The 23303-nt window shown below is 41.6% G+C and overlaps 1 protein-coding gene across 1 annotated transcript; it reads left to right on the forward strand.

The window, feature by feature from the left end:
• The first annotated feature begins 16028 nt into the window (after positions 1–16028).
• LOC139566978 (transmembrane protein 121-like) lies at positions 16029–22780 on the forward strand. Its single transcript, XM_071388372.1, has one exon. The coding sequence runs from the start codon at positions 17975–17977 to the stop codon at positions 19004–19006; it is 1032 nt and encodes a 343-aa protein (XP_071244473.1). The 5' UTR covers positions 16029–17974; the 3' UTR covers positions 19007–22780.
• Positions 22781–23303: the final 523 nt, after the last annotated feature.

A 23303-nucleotide genomic window follows, 5' to 3' on the forward strand; every position in this document is an offset into this window, starting at 1 on the left:
TAATTCGACCCACTTCCAAATAGTAAATAAAGTAGATAAGCTATTTCAAGCAGCCTATTTTGCTATATCCACTCCGATCCAAAGCACAGTTTAATGGTACAACAGACGGTTCACCTTTTCCATTGACGTTTGTAGGCTACGTCTGAAAACTGTAATGTGAAATGTGTTGCATAGCAAAATATTTATTTTACAAACATAATACATAATACACAATGCATTATTATTCCCATACCATCATAAGAGAGAATCAGACAAATTATGTTACTTTTACATCCGCTCCTGCCACGCCCTCTACTGCTCATCCTGTGTCTCCTTGACCTGCTGCCACTCCCCCAGTGCTCTCTCCCTCTCTTTGTGTGCACGTGTGTGAGATTGTGTGGGCGGAGTAAGGTGTGCTGTAGTCAGAGCAGATCCCCACCAGCTGCAACCTGTTCCACAATCAAGACCTCTACAAAAACTCAGCCCTGTCACTTCCGTGCTGCTAGATCGCAGCCTCTGCTCAGTCAGTCTGTGTTTTAGCCATTGGCTCATGCATAGATCCTGTTTTCATGTTGTGCCTGTTTTCCCTTGCCTGATGCTGTTTTCTCTCCGCAGGAGATCCGTCCGCTCTGACTCTGGTCCCTGTCTCCTGTCCCACGTCTCGTCAGTCCTGCCACCCTGTCCAGAACCCCCACTTCACTGTTTCCTTGGATTTCGCTCCGGACCTGCCTACCCAGCCCCAACTCCCCTCGCTCCAGCCTCAGAACCTGGCTTCCTGCAACCCGCCAAGCTTCCCCTGACCTACACCCAATCTTTCCCCTGCTTTTCAATACCTTATACCGATCTCCTCGTCTGAGTCAGCCCTTGGGTTCACCTGCTCCGCGTAACAACTACCCCCTGCCTATTGGCTACCCAGCTTATTCAAGCCTGTTTCAAAATACAACACTGCCCCTTTAAGACAGAAAAAAACTCTTTACTTGACTCGCTTTTCAAAGATGTCTACAGAAGTAGACGTTTTGTGTATCTTGTAGGAAGCAATCACTCCCCTATTGCCGACTACAAATGATTTATAACTGGGCTAACAACTCACTAACTAGCAAAGAATATGAACAAAATGTACACACGTGGCTATATATATCATAACCATTGCAGAATAAATTCCTCATCGTTTCTGGCCATGATGAGTTCATATTCCCGAAGTAGCCATACAACAAATTACCATGCGCATCTCTCATTTATTTGGGCCTATAGGCTATTAGAATTTATAGTTTTTGCTCTATGCAGATGACAGGGTGTGCGGTTTTTATTAACATAGAGTAGAAATTAACAGGTGAACAGACAGCTGATCTTTTGCATTGAGGTATGTAGGCTACCACTGTAAGTAGGCTTACTGTAGTTATCCCAGAGTAGACAATGTTTCAGAACTCGTGGCCAGTGCAGCATATTTAGGTTCGGGAGAAAGTGGATGCAAAACATTATTGCGTTCAAGCGATCTGTTTCCAGTTCAACAACAATTTAGATGTTTTTGTCTTCCAGAAATGGTCAGATACAGAAAATGTTACTGAAAATTTTTTTATTTCAAGTTTATCATTCTACAACATCTATAAAAAAAAGTATGTGGACACCCCTTCAATGTAGTGGATTCGGCTATTTAATACTCCATATTAATGCCCATGATTTTGGAATGAGAAGTTCGACGAGCAGGTGTCCACATACATTTGGTCATGTGGTGTATTTCCTTTGGACACTGTCTTGGCCTAATTCCACTACTTCCAAAGTATACAGCAAATAAGGGCATTATTGTCACCGTAAAGTGTGATGGGTGTTTTTCAGGCGGAGTTATAATGTTCGTTCACGCGTGCACCGTTTTATGATAGATCTGATTTAGTGTTAAATTTACTGTTTGCAACAGTTAGAAATGAAGCCCCAGGCTTTTGGCTTTTTACAAGATGCTGGATGGGTGCATAAACAAAAACAGTTGCCCAATTCGAGTACCAGAGGTAATGTGTTAAATGTACAATCTGCTATATTTACTTCATTCTAATAGTATTTCAATATGGATATATAATCCATTGATTCTGGAAGACTATCACTTATAAATGCCGAATGAGCTTAGTACAACTGTCTTACCCCATCATAACCCAAAAATCTGAGTTTGTTTTTCTCCGTTATTTGTAGGGGAGAGTGGGGTAAGTTGAGCCAAAGGGGTAAGTTTGTTCCTTGTTTCATCCTTGTTTCATGGAAACCATAAACAAAATGTATCATTTGACCAAATATTTCAGAAGAGGTCTTCTTTTATCTAAACCAAAGTGGATAATTTTAAGATTGTTCTATATGTCAGTTCGGTTCTCTTATTTTTTTAAATTGTATATAACTAGGCAAGCCCGTTAAGAACAGTTTTTTATTTACAATGACAGCCTACTCTGGCCAAACCATAACCCGGACAACGCTGGGCCAATTGTGTGCCGCCCTATGGGACTCCCAATCACGGCTGGCTGTGATACAGCCTGGAATTGAACCAGGGTCTGTAGTGACACCTCTAGCACTGAGATGTAGTTCCTTAGAACGCTGCGCCACTCGGGAGCGCGGGAGTCTCTATGAGCCTCTAAACCTAGCATGAAAGATAATTATTTATTTTCTGTAGTTAAATAGGAAACAGCACGTTAATGTGCAGGGCTTAATGATGCTGATAGTTGTCGATGGTAAAATATGTAGCATGAAAACAACTGTGTTAGCAGTTGGAAACATAACCCACCCTGTTACACATGCAACTTATTATACATTTTTTGTACACTGCTTTAGGGGTTTCCATATGGAAGTGCTATGAATGTTTTATGAAGACTATATGTAAAGTGGAGCCCTTGGGTTGTGTCCCAAATGCCACCTATTCCCATTTTAGTACACTACTGTCGACTAGGGCCCATACGAGGCCTAAACCTATTTGGAATGCAACCTTGCCCTCCTCTACAGTTTGTAATCGGTACTCCTGGGAGATAACCGAGCTGAAGCTGTATTTACCCAGCATGTCTGTCAAAACTGGTGCCATCAAAACCACTTGGTTCTTAATACGGGAGACGTGTGCAGAATTTTAACAGTATGATTGCTCCCACTCATGATAGGCAGTGTACAGTTGCCAACGTGACTGACAGATCGCTGTGTCGAAACACACAAGCGATCCTACAAGCGATGACACAGGAGTTTGAATGCACACACACACACACAGACAAACACAGGAGAAGAACGGCACAGGAGGACGTGTGAGATATGAGATGTATTGTTTCACACGTTGTCGAACCTTTGAAGCTCTTGCTCCAAGCACTGTTGCATGCTGGGAGGATGGAGACATTCCTAAAAATCATCAGAGGGGGTCTCCCAGGGAGTCAGCGCTTGTTTGGTTGGTGTGTGTCACTGTGTGTGTGTGTGTGTGTGTGTGTGTGTGTGTGTGTGTGTGTGTGTGTGTGTGTGTGTGTGTGTGTGTGTGTGTGTGTGTGTGTGTGTGTGTGTGTGTGTGTGTGTGTGTGTGTGTTTTGAGGCAGTCCACCACCTTGCAATTTACAAAACCAACTCTACGGTAATCATTTGCTTAGTTTTAATAAGGAATGGAAATTGTAACCTGCTTAGGGGAGAAACATGCAGAGGAATCTTTTCCCCCGCATGTCATTCAGGTAGTGTTGTGCAACAATTGACACTTCCGAGGAAAAGAGTGTTGTTGAGTAGGTAGAGAGGTTACCCCCCCCCCCCCCCCAACAACTGACATAGGATCAGATATTTTATCAATCTTGTAATGGTTAGATCGTGTGGGTGGGATAATCTAATCTCGAAGATCTGTAAGATCTGTTACAGTAACACAGTGGGCTACTCTGCATAGCATACTTTTCAGATATTGAAAGGTGCTGCTGGTTCCTGGAACCAGTTAATGATGGAGTCCGCAGAAATGTGGCACAAAATGTAGAAGGAAATACTACTTTATATACAGTAGTATTGAACAATGATTGCGACCTCTGGCTGACATTGAGCTTCCCTGGAGGTCCGTTAGTGCTAGAGGGCTGGTGAGCTGAGTGAGTTTGCCAGCTGGCCCAAAGGGCTTAACGTCCTGTAGGGCCTAGCTGACTGTTAGCAAGACAATGTGTGAGAATCCTCCACTACGGTCTCCATATTAGGAACGTCTCAGTCTCAGCCTAAGTTCTTTCATTCTCAGCAGGAGTTGCGTATGAATGCCTCCTAATATTGACACCGTACTAGTTCATAGTTAATCATTTTTGGTCTGGGAATAGTCGTTTTATACCATGGGCAAAATATGAACTATGAACTGACTTTTTTTACCAATCAAAAGGGGTCAAGGTCAACATGCTCTTAATTTGGAATGGAATTCATTTTTATGGTGTATTATAGTGTGTGTTCAATTCCTTGACAGCAAGTATCTCTTTAAAAAGTATTGATGTTAGTATCGATGTCATCCATCTGACTTAACCTTCCATTACTCTGCCCCTATTGACAATAACGTGCATGGCTAAAACAAACATCCATCCAAAGTTCTCCATCCTTCCTGGTCAAATGGGCGCTATTGGCTTCTGAAATGGTGGTGATTGCCATAATATCCTAAATATTTTAGATGAATGTTTGATCAGTGCTGATACGATCATCACCGTAATGTATTGAGGCAACGACCACGACACAGCAAAATCAATGCACACATCCCATTAGCCACGCTCCAATGGAGATTGGCTGAGAGCATGTCCTGTCACGCGGTTGGCCATTTTATAACTGTGGCGGGTTGGTACAGTCTAATTTGCTCGGAGATCCCTACACAATCCAATCAATGACTCAGCAGGCTCCTAAATGATGGTCTTTAGGGTTGAGGGAGGTTTGAAGATGGGCTTTCATTCAATATGCATTGCATAAGAGGGGTGGGTAGAAATGAGTAATTATTACATGTTGGGTTAGGATGGGTGAGCTGAGGAAAGAATTTAGTGGATTAGGAGAGAGTCTGGGAGGGAGGTAGGGGTGAGGGGAAGGTACTGGATATGCGTCCGGGCCAATCCTTGAAGTGCATTTATTTTATTCAAGCTCAGAATATTTGATACATTTTAAGACATCAGAACTTGATAGACCAAATTAAATTGATAATTTGCTACAAAATAATAACATTAAAAGGAGCCCCACTATCTTTAACCACGGATTGTAACAAAATGACTGATTCATGTTGCAAATTCAAATAATGAAGCTTTAAATTATTACGACTTTTAGATGGTTGTGTTCTATTTTTTTTATCAGGATTTTCTAAAAACTCAACCACTCTCTAACTTTTGTGTTCTTGCCCTGACATGCTTTCGTCCTTTGTCGTCTGACCCAGTGGGAAGTAAGTTAAAGTTGCCCCTGGAAGCTGATCTAAGGTCAGTTTAGCTTATTTCCTGACAATGGTTACGGTTAGGATTTGGGGAGGGTAAGCCGATTCTAGATCTGTGCCAAAAGGGAACTTCTACCTGGAGCCCCAGTAGTTAGGCTACTACCTCGATGCCCCCTTCCCTGGCAGAAGTAAGTCAAGGCTGAAACTGAAGGCCATGTACACTCTTAGCTATATTCTTAGAAAAAGGTGCTATCTAGAACCTAAAAGGGTTCTTCGGATGTCCCCATAGCAGAACCCTTTGAAGAACCCTTTTTGGTTCCAGGTAGAACCCTTTTGGTGCAGGTATAACCCTTTTGGGTTCCATGTAGAACCCTTTCCACAAAGGGTCCTGACTGAAACCACAAAGGGTTCTCCTATGTGGACAGCCGAAGAACCCTTTTAGAACCCTTTTTTGTAAGAGTGTACAACAGCTTATAACTCTGTCTCACCAAGAAGGTTCAGGTAATGTTTTCCCACAACAGCAGATGGATCTGAGTAGAATGAGGCCCTCTCACCTCTCATCTTCACAGTCTAAACACGAAGCCAATCCAAACACAATTAAAACCACGTAGTGTCAAGGGCCGTCCGCATCCATTAAAGTAACCTGTGCAGACTGCGAGGAAACGGACGGAAACGAAGGGTCCCATGCACCGTGCGAGGGTTTTCAGATGACCTGTGCAGCTGCGGGAAAAGCACAGGCAGGCAAAACTCACTGAAGCGTGAAGAAGAAGGATGTCATCTTTTGGAGCCGAGAGGCAATTACCCGCCTTGCTCCAGAACACCGGAACTGTCCTTCTTACCTGGTTGTGTGCTCAGAGTCTCATGCTGTATATACACACACTTTTTCAGATGAGAGTCCAATGATGAGAGCACTTCCTACGGGGAAGACCTGGTACATACAGAAAGCTTTTTGACAACCGGAAGGCCAAGGAGTTGATGGAGGTGGCCATTTTGGTTTAAAGATAAAAGATAAACAGACTTGTTAATGTTATCAAAGCTGACTGAATTGTCCAGAGCGATGTCATACTTAGTGTAATTGAGTGTTGTGTCCACAGTCTTCCGACATTTGTATAAATTGTTTGATATTTCATTGTCCCTGATACGTGTTCCAGAAATGCCAGACAAAATGTTTATACTGTATTTGAAATCCTTGTATATTGAGTTTATTTATTCTGACCACTATTGGGGCTGTTCTTTTGAAAGGTAAAGCGACCGTAATTGTAATTTTTATTTATTGACTCCTTGTCAAAATAATTTGGGATGTGTGAAAAATTGGTAACGTAAACCTGTTTATGGCCTACAACGACTTTAAATAGTGTCAGTAACATAATGATCTGGAACACATGAGTTAGCAAATCCCCAAAGACTGTATCCTCACTGTGCTTGTAGCATTACACACACACACACACACACACACACACACACACACACACACACACACACACACACACACACACACACACACACACACACACACACACACACACACACACACATTTGACAAAAATCTAGAGGGGATGTACATTGGTCAAAGGATAGATACTGTAACATCAAACACTAATCGTTTTACCGCTAAAGATACCCACATTTTATGGAGATTGAAATTGATTTCTTAGCCTGAATGCAAGGGACGAGACAAAGAAAGTAACCGATTTGTTTTGTGTGAAAGAAATGTCAGGTTTTACACACTTCTTTCGGTTTATTGCTGATTTACAGTTACGAGCTAGAAGACGTAAATAATAGAGGGATAGCGCCTTTTGGGCAAAGACAATGTGTGAGTTACTGGAACATTCATGGGTTTATAATGAGTTCTATTAGCTCTTTGACTTCTGCAGTGCTTTCAGCAGATGGGGATTAGAGAGGGAATTGAAACATAACATTCATCTTACATGTGTTTAAAACCTGTTGAGGATAGAGGGCGTTATTTTCACTTTGGGGAAAAATCGTGCCCAATTTAAACGGCCTCGTACTCTATTCTTGCTCGTACAATATGCATATTATTATTACTATTGGATAGAAAACACTCCCAAGTTTCTAAAACCGTTTGAATTATATCTGTGAGTAAAACAGAACTCATTTTGCAGCAAACTTCCTGTCAGAAAGTGAAAAATCTGAAATCGAGGCTCTGTTCCAGGGCCTCCCTATCAATTTGCTTGAAATTTATGACTATACATGCACTTCATACGGCTTCCACTAGATGTCAATAGGCAGTGAGAGGTGAAACGGGGATCCTAGGTATATCTATGGTCAAAAGAGGGGTCTTGGAATGACAGGACCCCAATTTCCTTTGTTCAGGAAGACGCGGGATGGACATCAGCTTTGGCTTCTGAAAAGCTTTCCTTATAGACGGCTAATATCTCCGGCTTTGATTTTATTTGATAAATGTGACAATATCATCGTAAAGTATGTTTTTTCAATATAGTTAAATCAGATTATTGAATTTTTTTCGGGAGTTTTGGCGTGTTCCGTTCCCTGCGTTTGTTCACGATGGACAGCTTCGCGCCACTTGGCAAGTTTTGCTTGCTAATTCGAGAGGGAAAAAGGACATTCTAAAACCAAACAACGATTGTTCTGGACAAAGGACCCCTTGTGCAAGATTCTGATGGAAGCTCAACAAAAGTAGGACACATTTATGATGTTATTTCATATTTCTGTCGAAAATGTTTACTATTAGTTTCCGCCCAGATTTTTATTTATTTATTTATTTATTTATTTATTTATTTTTAGAATTCTAACACGGCGATTGCATTAAGAACTAGTGTATCTATCATTTGCTGTACAACAAGTATTTTTTAGTAACGTTTATGATTAGTTATTTGGTCAGAATAGGTGAGTGTCAGAAATATATCCGGAGATTCTGGAAAATAGTTGCTACATTTTCACAATGTATAACCACGGATTTCAGCTCTAAATATGCACATTTTCGAACAAACCATATATGTATTGTGTAATATGATGTTATAGGACTGTCATCTGATGAAGTTTATGAAGGTTAGTGAAATAATTCATATCTTTTGCTGGTTTTGTCGCTATCGCTACTGTTGCCTTGAATCAATGCTGTTGTGTGGTTGGCTATTGTAGTAAGCTAATATAATGCTATATTGTGTTTTCGCTGTAAAACACTTAAAAAATCTGAAATATTGGCTGGATTCATTTGCTGTACACCATGCATTTTTCATAAATGTTTTATGATGAGTATTTAGGTATTTCACGTTGGTCTCTATAATTACTCTGGCTGCTTCGGTGCTATTTCTGATGGTAGCTGTGATGGTAGCTGCAATGTAAAACTATGATTTATACCTCAAATATGCACATTTTTCGAACAAAACATAGATTTATTGTATAACATGTTATAAGACTGTCATCTGATGAAGTTGTTTCTTGGTTAGTTTGGTTGGTTCTTGGTTAGTTTGGTTGGTTTTGTGCAAGCTACCTGTGCTGTGAAAGAAATGTCTGTGCTTTTTTGTATTTGGTGGTGAGCTAACATAAATATACGGGGTGTTTTCGCTGTAAAACATTTTAAAAATCGGACATGTTGACTGGATTCACAAGATGTTTATCTTTCATTTGCTGTATTGGACTTGTTAATGTGTGAAAGTTAAATATTTCTCAAAAATATTTTTTGAATTTCGCGCTCTGCCTTTTCAGTGGAATGTGGGAGGAGTTCCGCTAGCGGAACCCCGGGGCTAGACAGGTTTTAAGAATGAAAAGACAGAAAGCCCCATTCTGTTTTACTCTGTTCAGCTTAAAGGGCTGATCTAGGACTTCCATACCCATGTAACCTTTTTTCATTGTGATCTAAAAGGCGCTTAGCATTCCTACAAAACATGTATTTAAAATGTGGGGGAGAAAAATCAGGCAAGGGTTTTGGGGGACCTCCCCCATTGCTATTCAAAGCTCTTTTGCCAAATTGCCATTCAAAGCTAATTTCATACATTTCTACACAATCTAATTGTCCAATAAATTACGACATCACTCGACAAAAGTGTTGGGGAGAAACATTTAACATTGAAATGTATGTGTGCGCATACCTAGTCCCTTGCAGACCTGGATTTAAATAATATTTGAAGTTATTTCAGATACTTTATCATCACGTCTCAGGATATGAATCAGATGCAGAGACAGGTAGTTCAATTCTCAGAATATTTATTATCACAAAGGGGCAGGCTAAAGGCAGGTCGAGGGCAGGCAGAGGTTCGTAAACCAGGTCAGAGTCAGGCAGATACAGGACGGCAGGCAGGTTCAGGGTTGCCAGAATGGTCAGAACTGGGTAGACTAGAAAACAAAAACTTGAGAACAGTCGAAATAGGAAACATGCTGGTAAGACCTGACAAAACAAGTCGCACTGGCAACAGAAACAGAAAACAAAGGTATAAATACACAGGGGATAATGAGGGAAATGGGACACACCTGGTGGGGGGTGTAGACAAGCACAAGACAGGTGAAACAGTTCAGGGTGTGACACTTTATATGTGCATGACTGAGCTTTCTGGCTTAATGGACAAATAGAATAGTCACAAAGCTGCAAACCCCACCCATCTAACACTCCAGGCTGACTAGGGAAAATGCTCAAAGTATTTGAGAGATGTCAAATAGTATTTGAACCCAGGTCTAGTCCCTAGTGGAAATTACGCCCATGCATCTCTCCCAATGAGAAGTATTTAATCCAACAGCTGCCACAAATTAGGGTGCATCTGCAGGTATGTAAATATATGCTAATGTGGGCCTCTTTCCTCTCCCGCTGCTTTGAAGTAAGCTAGAGCAAGTGGATGGCTGAGAGTTTGGACTAGTTAGCATCAGGAAGCATGTGCCTGGAGGCTGATGCAGGCACTGTCCCTCGAGTCCTAATGAGACAGATTTATATAATCAGTAATTCACATATACACTCAGTTAACAATATAAATAGCCCCTTATATTTAATTCATGAAGCCAATCAATGAATAATTGTTATATGTTGCTTAAATTAGGTACATTTCCTATTAAGTACGTTTTTTACCAAAACGGATGATAATTTAAAACTTAATAAGACTTGTTTGTTGTCCCACAAGGCTTTGAGAATTGTTTGGGGAGTTATGTAGTACGTTTAATTACATTTTAATTTAATTATGTGAAGTTTATCTCCAGGATTATAGTCTTATAGTCTGCATTCGATTTGGAGTTGAAGAAAACAGATACCTCCTTCAGTAGAGAAAGAGTAAGCATCTCACGCCAAGTACACAAGGAGAGAAAATGCCAGAAAAATGTGGACAAGTTTTATATCATGTGACAGCGTGAAATGCAAAGAACTGTGGGAAGATGTGTGTCCGCAGTGTAAATGCCTTTGGGTGCCAGATGCAATTTTACACTCATGAGTGGAATACTGAGGATTTTGGATGTGTGTGTGTGTGTGTTTGTGTGTGAGTATGTGTGTCTGTGTGCATCTACATTACCTCTTTGCAAAATAAACACCCACACACTATGAAATATAAGCTGAAGATATAAGAGTGGACATTCAAAGTAAAGGAAGCCATGCTGAGAGAAACATATACGTAGGTAACGCTTCAGGCACGCTACTGTGAATATAAACCATATAACACATTCATAAACAGCTTAAGGCATACGAAGCACCAATAGAGTTTCAGTTTTGTTTTCGCAAAATAGATGCAATGGCAGGCTTGCAAAACATGTTCTATATCTGATTTCCCCTATATGAATGACATTAAATAGCACAATCAAATGTCTGAACTCATTACAAACACTCCTAAATCTAAATCCTATTACAACAGTATAACCCTTGAAAACATGATATATATTTTTGTAAGTCCCCTTGTGACCTCTGATAGGTGAGAGGAAAGGATTGTAATATCGGGGTACATCTCAATAGTCTAAAGTGGCTTCCTCTTCTCATCTCCTTTCCTTCATCTGCACTGACGTGAAATAACTTGAAGGACAAAAAAACACATTCCTGGTGGCAACCACAACATTGCTCTGACCTATCCTGTGTTTTGAGGTCAGTACAGAAAAAGGAGAGGAGGCCAGTTTTTAGATGCACCGCATGTTTCCTCGTCACTGCTGGCACCTATTTAGTCCAGACCCATTGGGCCAAGTTGGAAAGGAAACTAGGGAAAGAACTACACTATAAAGAATATTTGGACCTAGACACTGGTTTTGGGTGTGCTTCTGAGGATATCTATAGCGGAGTAAATTGGGCTAATTTGATTCATCCGTTTGCATTTCCAGAGCATTTTTTTCATGACTTTTTAATGTTTCCATCCCATCTAAAACTTCTAAAAATAACACATTTGTGGGTCAGATGATACATTTGTAAGACTTCTGGTGTCTGGGAATCTTGGTCTGATTACGGACTCACGTGGTCTTTAAAATGAAAAATGAAGATTCTGATGACTAACTGTGTCACAGTTGTGCCAAGTTGGCTGGATGTCCATTCTTGATACACAGGGGAAACTGTTGAGCGTGAAAGTTTTGCAGTTCTTGACACAAACCAGTGCGCCTGGCACCTACTAGCATACCCCGTTCAAAGCCACATACACAATTGACGGCTCAATTGTCTCAAATCCTTCTTTGACCTGTCTCCTCCCCTTCATCTACACTGATTGAAGTGGATTCAACAAGTGACATCAATAAGGGATCATAACTTTCACCTGGATTCACCCGGACAGTGTATGTCATGGAAAGAGCAGGCGTTCTTAATGTTTTATATACTCAGTGTACAATTTACAAATGAGCAAGTTGATTTCTGTAGCGTAGTAACTTTGAATGTTTGAATGAACACCTTTAATCCATATGAATACTTTACACTTAATCACAACAAAAGAGTAATGGGATCGCAATGTTGGTTTGTTGGCACTAGCCAACACAAACACCTACACAATGTTTGGTAATACACAGGTACAGTATGTGGCTGTGTATCATCGATTCTGTTTGATGCTCATCAACAGATGGACTTGTTCACATGTGTATGTTCCAACAATGGACCCATAGTAATGCATGCACATTTGTGAGTCAAGCCAATCTGTCAATTAAGAAAAACAAAGCCTTCGAAAAACCCTGCCTGCTGGTAAGTCAGTGTTTACCAAAATGGGCTTGCAAAGCTTGGTCAGGCTGTTCTTTGCACACAAAAAAACTATGATCATTTCTCTTCCATGTGCCTCAGAAATTGTGCTGGTAGGCCTCTTTCTTCGGTTCAAAAACATACATGTAAAGGGATTTTTTATAAAACGTAAGGGGTACATTTCCTATAGTCAAGCAAATGTGACTCGCTATCCAATATGGTAATTAACTGTAGTACAGCAGGCTACATTAAACATCATTTTTCTTTCGGTGTTCTTTCTGTGAAGAAAAAGGTGACATGAACAATAGTGGTTACATGTTATAAATAACCACCAATGTTCCCAAGAACCCCCCCCCCCCCCCCCGCCACAAGACTTACACAAGCAACATGTGATTACGGAAAGGAAAAAACATTATCTTCAAAGGGGAGAAATTTACGATGGGACTTGAAGTGCCCTTAAACATAAATGGCCATCGTCAGTAATGGACGGCCTCTCTCCATGGGGTTCACTGGGGTTGCGTGTCAAATAGCACCCTTTTCCCTACGGGCCCCAGTGAGAAGTACTGCCCTACATAGGGAATAGGGTTTCATTTGGGACACAGCCTGGGTATCTGCTGCAGCTCTCTACTTATGTGCTCCTGACTGCCTTCTGTGCCCCCGAGTGGCTCATGCGAGTCCAGATAAACAAATTAGGCACGTGGTATAGCGTGTGGATTATACCACCCACACACATTTGACAGGACATATGTATCCTTCTTATGTATACAAACACATGCAGACGCAAATATTTATCACAGAAAACACGTAGCACAATTTTCTAGATGTTAGATGTTATATCAGCATCCACGACCACAGCACGGCAGATGGATACGGTACGCTTTTCTGACCGACCGTGACCATGGCCATTACTCTTGGTGGCACGGGACCCGGGCTCGCACCAGCTGGAAAATGGGCTTTTGGTTGGAGGCAGGCAGGGCCTTTAAAAGTAAGCCACATGGAGGGGAAATGAGGCACCAGTAACAGCTCTCCAGCTGGCAGGACCAATCTTTCACGGTAAAGGAAGAAATAGGTCAGAGCCAAGTAGTAGCCGATCTGTTGCTAAGAATATCTCTGGCCCCAGTGGACATTTTAGGACTCTTAGGTACTTTCTCTCCACAAGGTACAGGTGACTACTCTGTTGTGAGTTTCCAGTGTTTGCCCAGCCAATAAGACAGCCTAATGCTCACAAATAGGTGGAATTGGGAAAGTCACCTTGAGTACTGTAATTGTCACAAAAAACTAACATTTATGCATGTCAAAATGATTTCCATACACTGTACGTGTTGGACACATTCCAATTCTACCCCTACTCACAAAAGTTGTCACTGGGAAGATATGATTCATAGACTTATGATGTGCAATTTGAGCTGTATCAGGTATCAGATTATGTTGTGTTTGGATGGTGTTGAGTGCAATGTTGCACAAATTGACACCTTCAATTCTGTTGATATAATTATGCGAGCAAGAGAAATTCCACCCTTGTATCAAACAGTCATTAAAGACTCCAAAATCCTCCAAAGGTATTTTTTCTCATTTTTCTCTCATTATTTCATCCAATTTATTGGAGGGTGAAGTCATATGTGTAATGCATGTTGTTGGCTGCTGTGGAACTGTCATATCGCCCTCATAGTTTATTGCCTCTTTGAGATAATATGATTTGAGAACCTCACAATTTGCATTTGCGTCTCCTGTTTCATTACGGTAATGGAGTTAGCTCCACTTTGTGCACTTTGTGCATTGAAGAGAAGAAAGGGTCTGGTGCCAGTTGCAATTAAAGGAAGTTAGACACAATTGGAATTGAGAAGCCACTCCTTGGAGTTTCCATAGCAATAACCAACGGCATAAGGCATTGCCGTTATAATCACTTGGAAATGAAATACAAAACAAGCTGTTATTCCTTTTGATATGTTCTAACATCCCCTAGTCCCATTATCCCTGTTAAAATATAATGACATTCTAAGTCAGAAAGCACTTTAGCTCTCGCTGAAAGCTTTCACAGAGTCATTGTGACTGATTATACATAATTGTATATTTTGAAGTGGTTTCGGCTGTGATAATGTTGCTCGTGAGGAAAAACCATAAGAATATATCCAAACAAGTCTTAACAAAACATGTAATAGACCCAAAGTGTTATTTTTATTAGTGATTAAAATGATTTTATTGTTATGGCACATTCAAATTGACAGATTAAACAACACATTAAAACATTTAAGAGATACAATTAAGAGTTTACTAATGAAAAATAAGTGGTCACCTCAGTGAAACACCAATCCTGGTTTCAGGGAGTATTTCTTAGAAAAAGGAAACTACAGTTAAGGCAAAAAGGGACTAAATGATTTCCCTGCAGAGAGAGAGAGAGAGAGAGAGGCTACAAAGCACAATTAACACACGTATCTACTTGGTGGAAAACACTTTCCATTTATACTCGGATACAGATAGTGCATCACTACAGTGGGTATGGACGATAGGCTGTCTCTGCTTCACTGGTGTTTAGATAGTGTAATATAAGCATTCACGACAGGGAAAGTGGCTGGAGTCAATGACACGCGATCCAATAAACTGATGGCCGGTGGCGGTGGCTTTACTGACACCCCCCTCCAACCCCACTCAAGCCCCCCGCCCGTGCGCTCATATTTGGGAGTAATGCATCACATAACCTGTCCCCTGTGGGGTGTCTTAACAGTCTGATGTTAGGATTTATGCCAAGCGATCAAACATGCCTTATTAGCCTAGCGTAGCCTAGCGCTGGGGCTAACGCTCCCCCACACCGGCTCAAAGACCTAGTGTGGCGCTAGCACTCCCTCTCTCCTTCCCCATTTATTATTACATGCTTAATTATCCTAGCGAAGCGCTGGGGCTAGGCAGCTAGCTCCTTCACACACTGCTAGCCCTCCCTCTTGCCCATTTATTATTACATGCTTAATTATCCTAGCGAAGCACTGGGGCTAGGCAGCTAGCTCCTTCACACACTGCTAGCCCTCCCTCTTGCCCATTTATTATTACATGCTTAATTATCCTAGCGAAGCACTGGGGCTAGGCATCTAGCTCCTTCACACACTGCTAGCCCTCCCTCTTGCCCATTTATTTTTTACGCTTGACGATCCCTCTGTTAATTCTGGAAAAGAGGAGTCTTTCATCAATTATGAAATAGCCTGTCTGTCCAAAAGGAGAGATTGTGATGTTGAGGTTCAGGTAACGGCTTGTAATGAGTCGGCATGAATTATCAGCCATAGAAATTGGATTTTTGGAACAGGCATCCTCATTTAAGTAAATGGTCATGTTAATGTTCCATGATTCTATTTCTAAGTTATTGATGACTCTATTTCTATGCTCCCCTATCGCTATTGTTATAAATTGTGTATAATTGCACCCACATTTTGTAGGGATGGTGGTATATTAAGTGCTCTGATTATCTCGTCTCTCACCACTGTGATTCAGTGTTCCCTTAAAGAAAACAGTGCAAAGGTTCTGAAAGAGCAGCCAAGGCTTAGCCTTCCCCTTCTCATCTCACACACATACGCATGCACACACACACAGGGAGCCGCTGGGGACGTGTGGATCACTCATTACGCTGGAGTGTGTGTGGGGGTGTGTGTTACTCGTCTCAGTGGAGTGTGTATGTGATTTGTATGTCATTGAATCCCCCCCCCAGAGCATCTTTGCCCTCCCCTGATAAAAGGAGGATCTCAACATCTGAGGGGTTGGGTGGACTTCACAGCAGGGATCAGTCACTCTGAAGAAGAGGGACGGAGGGATTTAAAGAGCATGGGCCAGGAGTGGAAAAGAAGGGATGAAAAAAGAGAACAGAACTTGATGGCAGGAGGCAGCTCACACATGACCATCACCATCGCTCCCTTACATCCTTGTCTCTCCTTCCCTCACTCTCTCTCTCCTCCTGCAGCTGTGGCTTTCTGAGCATGCCTCTTCGACATCCAACGGCTGAGCACACACGAGTGGGGGAAGGAAGAGAAGCAAGAGAGGGGCGAAAAGAGATTCCAGCAGACCTAGTTTGGGAAGGCACATACAAACAGCACCTCAAGTAGGAGCAAGGAGGGCAAATATTTAGAGATTTTCACATTAAAGGACATTTGAAACTGGGAGAGTTGACAATGCTGTGACAAAGTGATGGCCATTCGCAAGTCCTTTTCGGAGGGTGAAAGAAGATGAGAAAGGAGTGAAAAGAGCTTTTCGTTGATGGCTGTGTGTCTCAATGGGCAGTGGGGCACGTCTGGCATTCGATGGTTGACCGCACTCCGGTGGACATTCTAGGACACTCACCTAGAACGGATCGTCGATCAAAGGGACACATTATTTTTATTGTTCCACCTGTCGTCAAGGGGAGAGCATCTTTGAAGTGAGAGCACTTGTTATTGAAAAGGACAAGAGGCTTGTTGTCTTCCAGGGATTCAACTTCAAAGATAAACTTTTCTACGACCTTTCTTTTTGAGGTTGCACACACAGGTCCCTGTTCCCTTCTATGACTCAAAAGGGGTGTACGGGGGATGATTTTGTGGGTCAACAGAAAGAGAGCGTTGGAATCGCAGTTGTTTGTTTCCTTTTGTCAACACAATATATTGGGAATATCACAGTGTTGGGAACGTGTGAGGATTACAATGGAGACGAAACCTATAATTTGTTGCAGTGGATATCCAATACTCACATAATGAACCCTATCCATCATGTTTTTTCACTCCATGCCACTGTATGGAATTAGTGCTTGGGTTGGCAATTCCACATTGGCATCAAACCGGAAATGTAATGCTGCGAATCATTATGATTGATTATGACTGGAGACGTAAGTGTAAGTGCATTGCTGAATCCATTGCGCTTTTTGTTACTGCTCGGAAGAGCTCCGGGATAATTTTTTATGCGTCAACTTATCTACAATGTCCAACATCTAAAATGATATCAACCACTGACAGGATTACAAGAACATTCAAGTAATAAAAGAGCAATTCCCAGTTACTGCAGACACTAAAGGACTACAAATCGATGATGTGGAGGCATTGTGTTTAGAATGTAGAGTTATAGAGTTATTCGATTTTTATTAGGATCCCTAGGCAGCAATGCAGTTTCAAATTTACTCTGCTTGACTGTTTCCCTGCTTGCTGAGTACTGAATAGAGGTTGAAGGATAACTATTCATATTTATGAGGGTGTTTTGGGGGAACTGATGGCAGGTCATGCAAGCGGACCTGACTTTGTACAAACAGTCATCTGATGGGACTACAACTATCTGAACCAAATGGTGGCATATACCTGATTCAACCAACAGGACTAAAATGAGCTGATGAACAGAGACAGTTACCACAAATTTATTATAATACCCAACCCTCTTTGAACCCAGGTTTTTGCTTTGACCCACAACTTTCATTTATTTTTAATTGTATTTATTTATTAACTCGTTTTTCTTGGACCTATATCTTTTTCTTGGAACTTCATTTTTGTTTGACCTTTGTTTCGTCTTTTGTCTTGGATCTTGGTTTCCCTTTTTTCCTGGACGTTCACCACCTGGTCAGTATGGTGCCACCACCACCCGCCAACAAGCTTCATGTGTGCTTGTCGGCCGTCTTGATCATGGGCAGCATGGCGCTGATGGACGCCTATTTGGTGGAGCAGAACCAGGGGCCCAGGAAGATCGGTGTGTGCATCATGGTCCTCGTGGGGGATATCTGCTTCCTCATCGTTCTACGCTACGTGGCTGTGTGGGTGGGTTCTGAGGTGCGGACCTCCAAGCGTGGCTACGCCATGATTTTATGGTTCTTCTACGTCTTTGTCCTGGAGATCAAGGTCTACTTCGTCTACCAGAACTACAAGGCCGAGGACGGAAAGGGGAGAAGTTTGGACGGTTGGACTGGCGGCGGCGGCGTGGATGGTGTGGCACGGAAAGCGCTGACATTGCTTCTGTCCATTTGCGTGCCCGTGGTCTACATCACGTTGGTGGCCATCGACCACATGGAGTACGTGCGGCCGCAGAGGAAGAAGGAGGAGATCCGGTGTCGACTCTTCTGGGTGGTGGTGGACTTGCTCGATGTCCTGGACGTGCAGGCCAACCTATGGGAGCCTCAGAGGAGAGGGCTCCCCCTATGGGTGGAGGGACTCATGTTCTTCTACTGCTACATCCTGCTGCTGGTGCTGCCGTGCGTTTCGCTGAGCGAGATCAGCATGCAAGGGGTGAACATCGTGCCCCATAAGATGATGCTCTACCCGATTCTCAGCCTGGTGACTATTAACATTATCACTCTCTTCATTCGAGGTGGGAACATGATTTTCTATAGGGACTCCAGGGTGTCTGGGATACTGATGGGTAAAAATGTGATCGCCATTGTTCTCAAGACATGCAGTTTCGTCCAGTATCGGAGGCATCTCGGCGAGGTCCCATCTCCCGCCCTTGGGGTTGAGATGCAGAAGAATTGCATTGTCCACGGCCCAAAAGTGACTATGCCTGTGCCCATGCCATTGCCCATGCCACCCCAAGTAGTGATTCAAGACTTCACAACGTTTCCCGAAGAGATGGTGTGTGTGAGTGACACAGAGGTTGAGCAAACGTGACACAGGTCTGGGTGAGAAAGTAATAAAGATACATAACACATTATAAGCTTAATTATAGCACATTATAAAATACTCATTCATGCGTATAACAAGTTATTAAGCATGATGCCTGCAGGGTTTTAGTAAAGTGTCACCAGAACAGTTGACACAAGGAAGCAGTGTAGGGTCACGACAAGTAGGGTCACAACCATTTCCTTGGACCAGGGAGGAAATTACTATAGGGAGAAGTGAATGTGCCCCTCCCAATAATGATGATCTAATGAAGAACAAAAAACAAAAATGAAAGGTTAAAGGGATACTTATACTTGTATAAGATATTGTGCAGAACAAAGTATGATGTACCTATAAATTTGAGGATGATTTTTGTCTCTTTGTGTACCTGTAAAACTACCTAAAAATATGAATGTGAGGTGTTGGATACAGTAAATGAAAGATATTCCGCACACTCTACTGATCATTGCTGTGTTTATTATTCATTTTAGTATTGTAAAGAGGCAGTTCAATGAACAGTAGAGTACCTTCACTCTGACCGGTCCTCCTTTCCAAATTGTTTTCGTTTTAATGCTGTTTGAGTGTCAATGTGAACCATTTCTATTGAATGACTTGCCTTTTATAAATGAGCCATGTATTGAAAGAGTTCAGGTTGTGGTTGTTATGTATTTTGCATTCGATTAACTTCTCTAGGATATGTGGGACGCTAACGTCCCACTTGGCCAAAAGCCAGTAAAAATGCAGAGCGCCAAATTCAAATATATTACTATAAAAATCAAACTTTCATGAAATCACACATGAAAGACACCAAATTAAAGCTACACTTGTTGTGAATCCAGCCAACATGTCTGATTTCAAAAAGGAATTACGGTGAAAGCACACCAAACGATTATGTTAGGTCAGTACATAGCCACAGAAAAACACAGCCATTTTTCCAGCCAAAGAGAGGAGTAACAAAAAGCAGAAATAGAGATAAAATTAATCACTAACCTTTGATGATCTTCATCAGATGACACTCATAGGACTTCATGTTACACAATACATGTATGTTTTGTTCGGTAAAGTTCATATTTATATAAAAAAATCTGAGTTTAGGCGGGACGCTACTGTCTCACTTGACAAAAAGCCAGAGAAAATGCATTAATTAATTCAAATGAATTACTATGAAAATCTAACTTTCATTAAATCACACATGAAAGATACCAAATTAAAGCTACACTGGTTGTGAATCCAGCCAACATGTCAGAATTCAAATAGGCTTTTCGGCAAAAGCAAATGATGCTATTATCTGAGGATAGCACAATAGTAAACAAAGACAGAGAAGCATATTTCAACCCTGCAGGCGCGACACAAAATGCAGAAATAAAAATATAATTCATGCCTTACCTTTGACGAGCTTCTGTTGTTGGCGCTCCAATATGTCCCATAAACATCACAAATGGTCCTTTTGTTCGATTAATTCCGTCGATATATATCCAAAATGTCCATTTATTTGGCGCGTTTGATCCAGAAAAACACCGGTTCCAACTTGCTCAAACGTGACTACAAAATATCTCAAAGGTTACCTGTAAACTTTGCCAAAAAATGTCAAACTACTTTTGTAATACAACTTTAGGTATTTTTTAACGTTAATAATTGATAAAATTGAAGACGGGAGGATCTGTGTTCAATACAGGATTAAAACCAACTATAGCTAGCTTTCTGGTCACGCGCTTCTATCTAACGGGACACTTCATGTGACTCTCGTTCAAGATGGCCGTACTTCTTCATTACACAAAGGAATAACCTCAACCAATTTCTCAAGACTGTTGACATCCAGTGGAAGCGGTAGGAACTGCAAGCAGGTCCCTTAGAAATCTGGTTTCCCAATGAACTCTAATTGAAAAGAGAGTGACCTCAAAAAAAAGAATTCTGAATGGTTTGTCCTCGGGGTTTCACCTGCTAAATAAGTTCTGTTATACTCACAGACATGATTCAAACAGTTTTAGAAACTTCAGAGTGTTTTCTATCCAAATCTAATAACAATATGCATATCTTATCTTCTGGGGATGAGTAGCTGGTAGTTGAATTTGGGTATGCTTTTCATCCAAACGTGAAAATGCTGCCCCCTATCCTAGAGAAGTTAAGCGATATGCGTAACACTGAAGAGCTTTAAATGAAAAAAGAGCAATTTAAAGCATTTCTTTTCCTATAATTTTGCTCAGTAAAGTTGCCTTTTTTCTTAGACAATTTCTTACTGTTCACTGTGGTCAACATAATAAGATTGAAGAAAATACTTAAATGCGACTGGAATATGTGTGCTCAAAAATAGGCCTTTATCAAATATGTACTGAATATGAAAATGAGAGACGTCTGCTAACTTGTTCTGACATGCGCTTATGAAGCTGAGCTTTTGAGGTAAGCTGTACGTGTATGATTGCAAAGACAGATATTTGTTTTGAAAGAAGATGTTTTATCAAAAGAGAGAGATTCTACACACATTCGTGTTCAGACAGAGAAATCACAAGACAACTTCTGTCCTGTGAAAACAACATCTTTTTTAAATAATTGAGGCATGGCTGTTCTCTTCACTTCCTCCATTCACGCTCGGAAGATGCGTTGACCTTTTTCAAAAGTACAATTTCAGTATACATAAGAAAAACTATATCAAGTGCATAATTAACCCAAAGACATTGGATTTGGCAATCAGTGCTCCCTCAAAAAATAAGGGCATGACGCCTCAGCATTCAGTGTTGGTAGAGAATATATTCCGACTCACAGTATGAGCTCCATGTTTGAGAAATGTAACTAATACACAATATCAACATTTTGTTTACAGTTTTCTCAGAAAGACCATGCTGAATAATTGGTGTGGTATCCATGGCTACCAAATATCTTATGATGACTGTGATATCTGCAGTATGAGGAAGATAAGTTAACGATTATTTAAGTGTCGCTAGCTAGATCATAAAATGTCCTTCTGTATTGTTCTCTGATATTGTTTTACAAATCAAATCAAATCAAATCTTATTTGTCACATACACATGGTTAGCAGATGTTAATGCGAGTGTAGCGAAGTGCTTGTGCTTCTAGTTCCGACAATGCAGTAATAACCAACAAGTAATCTAACCTAACAATTCCACAACTACTACCTTATACACACAAGTGTAAAGGGATAAAGAATATGCACATAAAGATATATGAATGAGTGATGGTACAGAACGGCATAGGCAAGATGCAGTAGATGGTATAGAGTACAGTATATACATATGAGATGAGTAACGTAGGGTATATAAACATAAAGTGGCATAGTTTAAAGTGGCTAGTGATACATGTATTACATAAAGATGGCAAGATGCAGTAGATGATATAGAGTACAGTATATACATATACATATGAGATGAGTAATGTAGGGTATGTAAACATTATATTAAGTGGCATTGTTTAAAGTGGCTAGTGAAACATTTTTTAAAGTGGCTGGAGTTGAGTCAGTATGTTGGCAGCGGCCACTAAATGTTAGTGGTGGCTGTTTAACAGTCTGATGGCCTTGAGATAGAAGCTGTTTTTCAGTCTCTCGGTCCCTGCATTGATGCACCTGTACTGACCTCGCCTTCTGGATGATAGCGGGGTGAACAGGCAGTGGCTCGGGTGGTTGTTGTCCTTTATGATCTTTATGGCCTTCCTGTGACATCGGGTGGTGTAGGTGTCCTGGAGGGCAGGTAGTTTGCCCCCGGTGATGCGTTGTGCAGAGCTCACTACCCTCTGGAGAGCCTTACGGTTGTGGGCGGAGCAGTTGCCGTACCAGGCGGTGATACAGCCCGACAGGATGCTCTCGATTGTGCATCTGTAGAAGTTTGTGAGTGCTTTTGGTGACAAGCCGAATTTCTTCAGCCTCCTGAGGTTGAAGAGGCGCTGCTGCGCCTTCTTCACAACGCTGTCTGTGTGGGTGGACCAATTCAGTTTGTCCGTGATGTATACACCGAGGAACTTAAAACTTTCCACCTTCTCCACTACTATCCCGTCGATGTGGATAGGGGGGTGCTCCCTCTACTGTTTCCTGAAGTCCACAATCATCTCCTTTGAATTGTTGACGTTGAGTGTGAGGTTATTTTCCTGACACCACACTCCGAGGGCCCTCACCTCCTCCCTGTAGGCCGTCTCGTCATTGTTGGTAATCAAGCCTACCACTGTAGTGTCGTCCGCAAACTTGATGATTGAGTTGGAGGCGTGCATGGCCACGCAGTCGTGGGTGAACAGGGAGTACAGGAGAGGGCTCAGAACGCACCCTTGTGGGGCCCCAGTGTTGAGGATCAGCGGGGTGGAGATG

This window comes from Salvelinus alpinus, chromosome 2 (genome assembly GCF_045679555.1).
Source record: "Salvelinus alpinus chromosome 2, SLU_Salpinus.1, whole genome shotgun sequence".
NCBI lineage: Eukaryota > Metazoa > Chordata > Actinopteri > Salmoniformes > Salmonidae > Salvelinus > Salvelinus alpinus.

Coding starts and splice junctions, on each gene's coding strand:
- LOC139566978 (XM_071388372.1), top strand. CDS start 17,975: ATGGTGCCACCACCACCCGCCAACAAGCTTCATGTGTGCTTGTCGGCC.